At 48.4% G+C, this 11307-nt stretch overlaps 1 protein-coding gene across 1 annotated transcript; it reads right to left on the reverse strand.

The window, feature by feature from the left end:
* Positions 1 to 431: 431 nt before the first annotated feature.
* On the reverse strand, positions 432 to 9104 carry DEFB123 (defensin beta 123). Its single transcript, XM_015084179.3, has 2 exons — positions 8885 to 9104; positions 432 to 669 (listed from the first exon to the last, which is right to left on the reverse strand). The coding sequence occupies exons 1-2, from the start codon at positions 8940 to 8942 to the stop codon at positions 476 to 478; spliced, it is 252 nt and encodes an 83-aa protein (XP_014939665.1). The 5' UTR covers positions 8943 to 9104; the 3' UTR covers positions 432 to 475.
* Between the last annotated feature and the right edge of the window lie 2203 nt (positions 9105 to 11307).

Genomic DNA, 11307 nt, shown 5'->3' on the forward strand with positions numbered 1-11307 from the left:
TTGTGGCTGAACTTGCAACCCTGAGATCAAGAGTCACACGCCCTACCGACTGAGCCAGCCAGGTGCCCCAACTATTTTTATTCTTGATGATGGGTCCTAGTTTCCTTCTTCTGTGAATGTTTTTTAATTGCGTTTTTAAACATTTAGTGTTTATTTTTGACACACACACACACACACACACACACACACAGTGTGGGTGGGGGAGGGACAGAGAGAGAGGGAGACAGAGAATCCGAAGCAGGCTCCAGGCTCTGAGCTGTCAGCACAGAGCCCGACGTGGGGTTTAAACCCACGGACTGCAAGATCGTGACCTGAGCCGAAGTCGGATGCTCAACTGACTGAGCCACCCAGGCGTCCCAATGATGAAAATATTTTGACGTCCTGGGCCACCTGCAAGGGGACTCCTGCAAACTAACAGGCAGACACAGAGATCAGCCACACATATTTATTGACAGAATTTAGGAATCTCCTGGGGTCAGACCGAGGGCAGCTTCATCTGCGTTTTCATGGCTTCAGGCTTCGAAGAACTTGACCACAGCTTTTCTCTTGGCTGGTACTTGGGCTTCACACAGCACAGTTTATTGTTTGTGCAGTAGACATAGATCCTTTCTTTCCTGGAGCATTTCTGGCGGCATTTGCCGTGAAGATTCCAGCATTTTTGGGTGCTGCCTGACACAAAAAAGAAAGAAGAATTGGGAGACAGCGTTAGTCCTGAGAAGCGCTATTAAAGCAGACGTGATAGAAGGTCCTCAGTTTCCCTTGCCTTTGACCTTAGCCTCCTTTTTTCTTTTTCTTTCCTTTTCTAAAAATGGTGCGAAAATACAAAGAACATATAAAACCTGCCAGTTTAAGCATTTTATTTATTTTTATTTTTTTAAAGTTTGTTTATTTCTTTACATAATCTCCACACCCAACATGGGCTCGAACCCATGACCTTGAGATCAAGAGTCCTTGCTTGCTCCTCTGACTGAGCCAGTCAGGTGCACCCTCCCCACATCCCCAGCATTTTAAAGTGTACAGTTCCAGGGGCATTAAGTACATTCGCAATGTTGTGCAAACATGACCACCATCTAGTTCCAGAACTTTCTAATCATCTCAAAGAGAAACTCTGCACCCTTCTCCTCAGTCCCGGGCAACCACCAATTTGCCCTCTTCTCTATAGATTTGCCTACCGTGGATATTTTATGCCAATGGAATCATATACAATGTGGCCTTTTGTGTCTGGCTTCTTTCACTCAGCATCATGTTTTCAAGGTTCATCCATATTGGCTGTTTTTTTGTTTTTGTTTTTATTTTTGGCTAACATTCCATCCCTCTCTTCATAATTCCATTCTTGTTTTGTTTTTCCCAAGTCCTATCATTAAGAAGGCAACTGTACTTAGGTTTTTTTCTTTGATGTAGTCGAGTACACATCACATAAAGTCTACCCTCTTAACCATTTTTAAGTGTACAAGCTGTTACAGTCACCCCGTGTGCAGCCATCCCCACTATCCACCCCCGTAACTCTTTCCATTTTCCATCTTGTGAGACTGCAACTCTTACACTCATTAAACAGTAACTCCCATTCTCTCCTCCCCCGGTGCCCCTGGCAACAACCCATCCATATTGTTTTTGGTGCCTTTCCTGGCCCAGAATCTTGACCAACCAACAAACTGCAAAGCTTATGAACACAGCTCTCGAAGTGTTCTGACAGTTTGGGGGGCACCAGCAGTTTGGGGGGCTGTTGTGATGGCACCAGCAGCCTCAACTTAGAGGCACACAAATCTGGAACAACTTTGCTATTCCAACCACAAGTTTTTGTTTGTTTTTAAGTTTTTATTTATATATTTTGAGAGAGAGAGAGAGAGAGAGAGAGAGAGCAAGCAGGGGAGGGGCAGAGAGAAAGGGAGACAGGGAATCCTACGCAGCCTCCACACATCAGCACAGAGTCCCACGCAGGGCTCGAACTCACGAGATCACGATCTGAGCAGAAAGCAAGAGTCAGATGCTTAACCCAGTGAGCCACCCAGGCGCTCCTTTAATTATCTTTTAAAATTTCTTTTGAACCTTGAACAAACTGCCACCACAAGAACCGCGTTCTGAAAAAGTCTATTGAGAGAAATCTGTCGTGTTACGGAGACCCGAAGACGGGTACCTGGTGTTTCTGGACTATCTGAAATGGAGCTTGGAGGAAAATTGGGCCCATCACAGTAAAGAAAACTTATAAACTATTCTAAGACAACATGTGGAGAAGTTTTAACTGATTATGAGGGTAGCTTTAGTATATGTCCCACCTGCCAGCTTCATAACCCTGGAAAAACAGGAAAAGCGGGACACGTAAAGGCCCCACTGTCTCAGGGACTCTTTATGCAGCCCCCTAGATCTCAAGGATTTGAATATGGACTCACGATTCTCTGCCTTTTCTGTGAAGGACTAGATGTTTTTCTTGCCCGGAGGCAACAGCATTTCCTGTGACTGAAAACACTTGTAGTTTGTCTTTTCCTATTTGAGAAACCCTATTTGCCTGTCTAATGACCAGAGTGCTCTTTTTACTGGGACTTTAATTAAGGAATGGTAATTTTGCCAAAAATCATGCTGCCCTTATCATTTCTCAACCCTCATAAGAAATAGAAAGGACTCAACATAAATTAAAATGAAAACCTGCTAAACTGACAGAAGACTTCATAAGGTCTTGAAAGCCTAAGAGACTCATAATTTGTTCGTGGGCCTAAGGTTTATTGTTTCTTCCCCCAGAGAATTGTAAAGGGCCACAGTGTGTTGCCCAGCTCTTTTCCCTTTCCTTGCCGCACAGCTGGATTAAGTTGGAACAATTTATTGCCTTTTTAAATGTTTATTTATTTTTGAGAAAGAGAGAGAGGGAGAGAGACAGAGAGACAGACAGAGCATGAGCAGGGGAGGGGCAGAGAGAGAGAGAGAGAGGGAGACACAGAATCCGAAGCAGGCTCCAGGCTCCGAGCTGTTAACACAGAGCCTGACGCGGGGCTCGAACCCATGAATCGTGAGATCATGACCTGAGCTGAAGTCGGACGCTTAACCGACTGAACCACCCAAGCGCCCCCGATTTTATTGCCTTTTTATCAGGAGTCAAACTCTCGCTCTTGACCTCAGTGGTTGCGGATGAGTACACTTGTCTGTAATACATCCGTTCTCATGTGGTGATGAAGAGAGAGCTGGAACACTTGGAACCAAGCTAACTTGGCTCACCGGCACTGGGGGTAGGTTTCATGCTATGGCAATTTCTAGAGCAACAGTCTACTGGAGAAGTTCAGTGGAGTGCCTGAGTCTTCCACGTGCTCATTCGTGAAGTCACCTGAGCCGCTGACAATGTCACTAAAAATAATTCCATAGTCACTTGATGATCCTAGGAATTCCAGAAAACTGTTGTCCACCATCAGCTGGCATTAGACATCATCTTTCCATGTGAGGAAGCCACATGCACATTTCCCAGAAACTTTTCGTGTGTGTGTGTGTGTGTGTGTGTGTGTGTGTAAATGCATCCACGGAGGCAACCACCCAAAGCTGAACAATATAGTGTGACCTCTGGGACCCATGAATTTGCTTCTGGTGGCTTTTCCTGGGTATTACCAATAAGACTCTGGTCCTGGGTGCACTCTTCTGTTAGTGATGCGTTTTCTCCTGATAGGAACACCGCTCATTAAGTGTGCCCTATCATGTCTAAGCAAGACCCCTTTGAATAGGCACTATTAATATGAAGTCATGAGGTATTTTATATGTATTCAGTGTGTTGCTTTTCCCACTTGGCTCTGTCTACTGAAAAGATGTGAAATGAAGGACCCATTTAATAGCATTGAATACCTCTAGCAACTAGATCATGGTTCTGAAATACCATTTTCCTACTTAAAAAAAAAAAAAAAGTCCGAGCTTCTCAAAAAAATGGAGAATTCAAGATCTGGGGCAAGAGTTGTACAAGATGAGCCTAGAATATCTTGTCACGCCAGATAACCAGTTATGAGCCAGTGAAACTGCTTTTTGTCACCTAACAAAAGGACAAAGTCTCAAATCACATCCGCCTGAAACTTCGTATTTGAAATCATATCGGCAAGACTGGAACATTCCATACTTTTCTGAGGAGCCAGTCTTTCAACACAGAAAAGTAGCCTTGATTTCAGAGCCAAGGGCAGAGTGTCAGAGAAGGGGTTTCAGGATATGAAATTCCACATCTCTCTTAATTTTGTATTTTCCATGGAAATGGGACCCTGAATCCATTTCTCAGCCTCGGCCTGATGTTAACTGCTTTGCACAAGAAGTCTATCAAACACTCCTTCACAGAGAAAGACAAATACCATATGATTTCGCTCATATGTGGAATTTAAGAAACAAAATAGATGAATATAGGGAAGGGAAAAAAAAAAGAGGGAGGCAAACCATAAGAGATTCTTAACTATAGAGAACAAACTGAGGGGAGATGGGGGGTGGGCTAAATGGGTGATGGGCATTAAGGAGGGCACTTGTCGGGATGAGCACTGGGTGTTATACGTAAGTGACGAATCACTAAATTCTACTCGTGAAACCAACATTACCCTATATGCTAACCAACGAGAGTTCGAATAAAAACTTGAAACAAAACAAAAACACAACTTCATTGACATTTTACCTCAACTCTGTCTTTCTCCTTAATCTTTAGAAACCCTAAACCTTTAGAAACCCAGAAAAACCGCCAAGCATGTATTCTTTCTTATATAAGCTGTACCACTGAGTAACCAAAGAGTAGAGGATGAGTATCTTTATTATTTCAGCATAATAAATTTCCAGCTAACTAGTGACGATCACATAATAGAATGCCACCATGTTGCAATGCCCAAAAAATTAATGTAACTGGGCTTTGAGCATCAACTCAAAGTTACGAGCATCAGCTACAGTTTGCGCATTAACCGTAAATGTCACTAAAAGAGAGACAACCAAGACATCGTGTGCCTCCTGATGAAAGAACCTTATTAGCATCAAAAGTTTGCCAAAAATGATAGAACCTGAGCCTGGTCAAACCTCTGGACCCACGTACTAATTTTCAGGAAATACAGAGGTCATAGGAATACACTGAACTTCACCTTGAGTATGCAATCAGCAAAATCTGTGCTGTGGGAAACCATAGGTCAAATGACCCAACAGATAAGTTATAAAGACAAGAAAGGGATCTCAAGAAACATTGGGTTTTCAAAGTGGGCGTGTCAAAAATAGGGTCTCTGGGGATGCATCCTTAGCAAGGGAAGTATACAGAAATGGCAAAGAATTGTTTTAACAATTTTTTATTTATCTGCGTTTTTGAGAGACAGCGTGCATGTGCGGGGGCGGCGAGGGGGGATAAGGTAGAGAGAGAGGGAAGGAGAGAGAGAATCCCAAGCTGGTTCCGTGCTGTCAGCACAGAGCCTGACGCGGGGCTCGATCTCACAAACTTGAGGTCGTGACCTGAGTCGAAATCAAGAGTCGGTTGCTTCACTGACTGAGTCACCCGGGCGCCTCTGGTTGTTACAACTCCTGGCGAGGGTGAGGGGAAAGACGGCCTCGTACACTCTCTTTTGGCCTCTCTGGAGGCTACTTAGCAAAAAACTCAACAACAGTTGGCACAGTTTTTACCCAGCCATCTCCTTTCTAGATGTCTGTCCTAGGGAAATACTCACAGGTACAGACTGAGAAGCCGAGTCGCTCGAGATGCCACTCTAAACAAGTGAGAGATAGGTGCCTGCCCTCAGAGGACTTCCGGTTTAGCCACCAGATGTTTGATTGCCCGGGGTTGTAATGACAGTTATAAAGGAGGTGCTCTGGCTGCCGTGAGGAGAGATAACGTGGGTATCACAGAGGAAGTGTAGGCGACATGTCCCCCCCACCCCCGCCCAAACCTAGTTTCAGCTGGGTTCTTGGGCTTTATAGGTATGTCCTGAATTTCCACTGAATTTCCAATCTCCTGAATTTCTTTATATATATGTCCTGAACCTAACTTTACTATTTTGAACACGTTAAAGTGGTATATATTTCATTCCCCTTTAATCGTGAGACCCCCCCCCCCCCTTGGTTGTCAAAAAGCAGAATCGGGCAGCTTCTGGGCTTTCGGGGAACGGGATGCAACAGAGATAGAATAACAGTCCTTGTTTCGCTGAAATGAGATGAGTTGTTTTAGTTCATGGCAAGACAATGATCTCTAAAACCCAAATGTATCAGAAAGGGTCAGGGGGTTCCAATTTCAAAGAGCTCCTTTAGATATTAGGTGACCTGGTGGAGTCAGATAAAACCACCTGACCATAAGCCATGAGAGGTAAAGGCTGAGGGTCCTGCTAAAGAAACTTCCACCCAGTCTCTGTTACTAGTAGGAAGTAGAGGGCAGTGCTCTCCCCAGGGGAAACTGGGTGCTTAAATCGACTTCGTGTGTCTCCCTTTGCTCTGCTGTGGCATAAAATAGATCCAGAAGACCCTCAAGTTTCCTGTGTCTGTCTGGTGGAGATGCGAAAATGAGGCTGATAGAGCCTGAGTAGCCCCTGATGCAGAAGGTGGTGTGTGCGAGGGGCGAACGGTCTAAACCTGGGGACCAGATCGAAGACAGCTGAGGTGAAGGGCTCAGTCGGCGGGGCTCTCCACAGGACCGAGAGCTTCTGTCAGTCATGGGATCCAGTACACTGCAAGTGCCAGAACACTCCCTGGCCACTCAATGAGGGACCTTGTCCCTGAAGTCAATGAAGGCCTAGCACAGGGTTGCCTTGGTTCTTCATGCTCCTGCCCCAGGGCCTTTGCACTTGATATTCCCTTCAGCTTGAATGTCCTCCCCCACAAATCCACGTAGCTCGCCCCTTGTCCTCCCTCAGATTGCAGTGAGCCGTTTTGTGGGCACCCCTTTGAGATGGCAAACCTTCCTCCCCCTGGTACTCGCTATCCCCTCCCAGCCCATGCTGCTCATATACTTAGCAGCTGCCCTTATGTCTATTTCACTTACGTCTTTAAACCTTTTCTGCCTCCCTCAATGGAATGTACGCTCAAGAGGACCAGAAATTTTGCTCACCTTGTTTTGTTCTGATTTGCTCACTGCTTCCCCCCCCCCCCCCAACCTATCACAGTGCCCAGGACGTGAAATCCATTCAACCATGTTTACTGAATAAACCGATTAATTCTTTCTTGACCTATCGCACCACCTTCTCCTAAACCCAGATGCTGTCCGAGGAAGGGGAGGGGGGAGGGCGGGACAGAAGAAGGAAGAAATGCTGCCAGACCGAGTAGTTAGTTGCTCAAAAGAGACTGCACTGACTTGGAAAGCCGCTTTCACCCCGAAAAGACGAGAACGAGTTGTTAAGTGCTGACGTTCGGCGCAGCCCCTGATGATGGGTCCTGCTCTTCGTGACTGTTCGTTCTGTCGGCGGGATGGGGGTTCCCGGGAAAACTCAGATGGGTTGTGGAAAATAAAGACGCTGCACTGTGTCGCACGCCGACGTTTGTTGTAGCAGTTTGAGAGAGGAGGAGGTCGAAATGCTGAGCAACCCATCCGCTTGCCGGAGGTCAGGGGGTTAGAAAGCGGTGGGGCATTCTCCCCCCCACCCCCACCCCGGTTCTGAGGCTTTCCTCTCTGCCCTGTGCCGCGTGGTGTGACAGACATTTGCCACCGGCAGATACAAGGGCTGAGGTCAGCTTGGCTGAGGAAATTCACATATTCTGGCTCTGCAGAAAGGTTAGGAGAAAGCCCGGGTGTGGGTAGAAGCTTCTGCAGGCTGGGCGGGAGGGGCCCCATAGCCAGGCTGGGGGTGCTCGAATGGGCACGTCTGACCACGGCCCCCCCCTCCCGTTAGCCTCCCCCTGGCTCCCTTACCTGGCAGTCAAGGCCGGACCTGGACCTTGAACGCTTCCTCCGCTTCCCCCCCGGCCGGGCCCCTAACCCACTCAACCGTGTGCCAGTTCCCTGAAGGCGCCACGCTCCCTCCCACGGCTGGGACCTTCCGCATAAGCTGATTTCTGCCTGAGACGCCCTTTCTGCATCCTTCTCCTCGCCTTTCCCTTCTAATCTCCGCATACGTTTCGGGACACAGGGTACCCCTTCAGGAGGACTCTCCTGGCCCTCAGACTGGGCTGGCCCCTCCCATGTGCACCTCAGACCCTTAGAGCCCCTCTGTCTCATGTCACTTCGGGTTGTGAATTCTCTTGTCTCTTGTCTCCCCTAGGGCCACGTCATTCATCTCTGTGGCCCTAGCGTCCGTCACGGGGGCAGCAACAGTGTATGTGCGTTTTCCTCTCCGGTTAAGTGGTTGTGATCTTTACAAAGCCTAGATCGTTCTGGGGACTATTTTGTAAAAGGTTGCCTTCTCCTCCTTCTCTTGCCCACCCTTTCCTTTTTTTTTTTTTTCCCCTAGATATGAAATTTATTGTCAAATTGGTTTCCATACAACACCCAGTGCTCATCCAGAAAGGTGCCCTCCTCAATACCCATCCCCCACCCTCCCCTCTCTCCCACCCCCCATCAACCCTCAGTTTGTTCTCAGTTTTTAACAGTCTCCTATGCTTTGGTTCTCTCCCTCTCTAACCTCTTTTTTTTTTTTTTTTTCCCTTCCCCTCCCCCATGGGTTTCTGTTAAGTTTCTCAGGATCCACATAAGAATGAAATCATATGGTATCTGTCTTTCTCTGTATTCTTGCCCCCCCCCCCCCCCTTTCCATTCTTTCTCACATGCCAGGCCACCCGCACCTGCTCGCGGGGAGAGAGAGCAGGGATGGATGGGGTGGCTGAGCAAGAAACTCTGGATGTCTGGTTGGTACCTAAGATCTGGCACCTGCTGCCGGCCAGGGCGCCTCCTCCACGTGGTTCCAAAGGGAAGCTCCTGAGGCCAGGAGCCTGGGGATGCCGTGAGCCGGCCTCAGTCTCCACACCCTGCCCCTCCCCAAGAGGCCCAAGTTACCTGGAGTGAGCTGGGACAGGAGCAGCAGGGCGGCCAGAGTCAGCGAGAGGAGCTTCATGGCTGGAAGTGGCCCAAGGTGAGGCTGCGGGTCCGATGCGACAGCAAAGCTAATGGGGCAGGGCTCCGGCCTCTCTGGCGGTCGGTCCTTCTGTTCAACCGGAAGGATGCCACCCGCACGTGCCCTCAGCCACCCACGGGTTCGGCCCCCGCGCTGCCCGAGCTCAGGCTGTGCAGCCACATACTAAGGGCTGGCAAGGTCAGCGGGGTGGGGGAGGGGAGGGGGGCAGGCAATCAGGTCCAAGGTCCTTCCAAGGGGCTCTAAACAACCCCACCCCTCACCCCCCTCCCCCCGGCACCGAGGGCCCGCCAGGGGGCGCCACTCATGTGGAGCCCAGAGGGGCGGGGAAGGCCTCACAGAGAAGGTAGTGGCACCTGCAGAGGGGTGCACCCGTGTCCCGGGCAGAGAAGTCCGCCCCAGGGCTTACGCTGGTGTGGAAAATGAGAAACGCGACCCAGCTGGAGCGAAACCCGGACGACCGTGGGGAGAGACGAAGCCCCAGCACCAGCCTGGCGGTGCTCTCAGCTAACCCAGCGCTAACCCTGCAGTGGACCTCACCCCCAGGGCCACGTCGTCTGGACCCGGGGCTGAGCTCCTCCCCCAGAGGTCCAAGGACCAGCTGTTGGGGTCCCCGCTCTGATGTAGACCTCAAGGGTATAAAAGCGTAGATAGGGTTTACAAGACAAAAATGACCCGAGAACCATTGACAAAGGGGCAACATAGGAAGTTGAAGACTGAAAATAGGCAAAAGAGTGAGGTCAGTAAGTGTAAACGACTCCTTCTAGAACCTTGATGAGGAAGAGGAGACAGTGGGGAGGAAGGGACTCGGTGCCTAAAGCCTGGAAATCCACCACGGGGGTGTTCATTTCTGTTAAGGAGGGTTATCTATCTATCTATCTATCTATCCATGATATCTATGTATCTATCTATATTTTTGAGAGAGAGAGAGGGAGGGAGAGGGGCAGAGAGAGAGAAACTTAAGCAAGCTTCATGGTCAGCGCTGAGCGCTACCTGGGGCTGGATCTCACCACCCTGGGATCATGACCTGAGTGGAAATCAAGAGTCTGACACTCAACCGACTGGGCCACCCAAGCGCCCCCAAGGAGGCTCATCTTTTTAAACTGTGTCAGTTGAGGTTCAATCTGGGAAGCAGAGCTACGATCAGTATTATGGGACGAGGACGTTATTATAAGAATTGGACTCTATTCAATTGCAGAAAGACCTAGGAAAGTAAAGATCTGTTCAGGACGTTGGTGGGGTCACTAAGGGAGCTGGTGTAGAAGTCGTGAAAAATCATGGACAAAAATACGAATAGACCATTCACAAAAAAGATTTAGAAGGCTCTTGAGCGTGTGAAAAGATACTCAATTTCACTCATAGTTGGAATTTAAAGAAAATCTGTTGTTTTTTGTTGAAATATGTTCAAATCCTAACCCCAAGTACCTGTGAATGTGACTTATCTGGACTTATCTGGACTTACAGGGTCTTTGCAGATGTAATCCAGTTAAAGTAAAGTTTTCCTGGATCAGACTGGGCCTTCGAAGAAGAGGGAAAGGAGGGAAAGTTGGGCAGAGACACTCAGGGAGAAACCGTGTGACAAAGGAAGCAGGGATTGGAGGGGACACTGCTGCAGGCTGAGGGACACCAGCAGCCAGAATTTAGCAGAGAAGCGTAGGACAGATTTCTCCTCTGAGTCCCCAAGGAGGAAGCGACCGTGCCAACACTTTGGTTTTGAAATTCTAGTCTCCAGAACTGTGAGAGAAGAAAATTTCTGTTACTTTAAGTCCCCGGGGTTGTGGTACTTCGTTATCGCAATCCCAGGAAACGGATACATCATCCTACCCAAGCACTAATGTATCTTTAGGTGTTTGCCACAGTGAACAAGGAACATTGGGGTCTCTGCCCAAATGGAAACATCGGTGCCCTTGTTCCTCCTCCTTTTCTAAAGAAAAAAAAAATCTGCTACAGGCCACGTAGGCGAGCAAACTCTTAACGTATTCACTTGCTTTCTTTTGGACACTGAATTCACCTCTGGAGAAGGAAAAAAGAAGAAAAATGTATTGCACGTCCCATAGCCCACCTGCCCCCATCTCCAACTCCGGCCAAAGAAATTATTGAAAAGAAGACATTTCTGCTGCATCTTTATTTTTTTAATTTTATTTCTTAAATGTTTATTTATTTTTGGGAGAGAGAGAGAGTGTGTGTGAGCAAGGAAGGGGCAGACAGAGAGGGAGACACAGAATCCAAAGCAGGCTCCAGGCTCCAAGCTGTCAGCACAGAGCCCGACGCGGGGCTCGAACTCACGGACCGCGAGATCATGACCTGAGCCGAAGTCGGTCACTCAACCGACTGAGCCACCCAGGCG

This window comes from Acinonyx jubatus, chromosome A3, assembly GCF_027475565.1.
Source record: "Acinonyx jubatus isolate Ajub_Pintada_27869175 chromosome A3, VMU_Ajub_asm_v1.0, whole genome shotgun sequence".
NCBI classification, from domain to species: Eukaryota; Metazoa; Chordata; class Mammalia; order Carnivora; family Felidae; genus Acinonyx; species Acinonyx jubatus.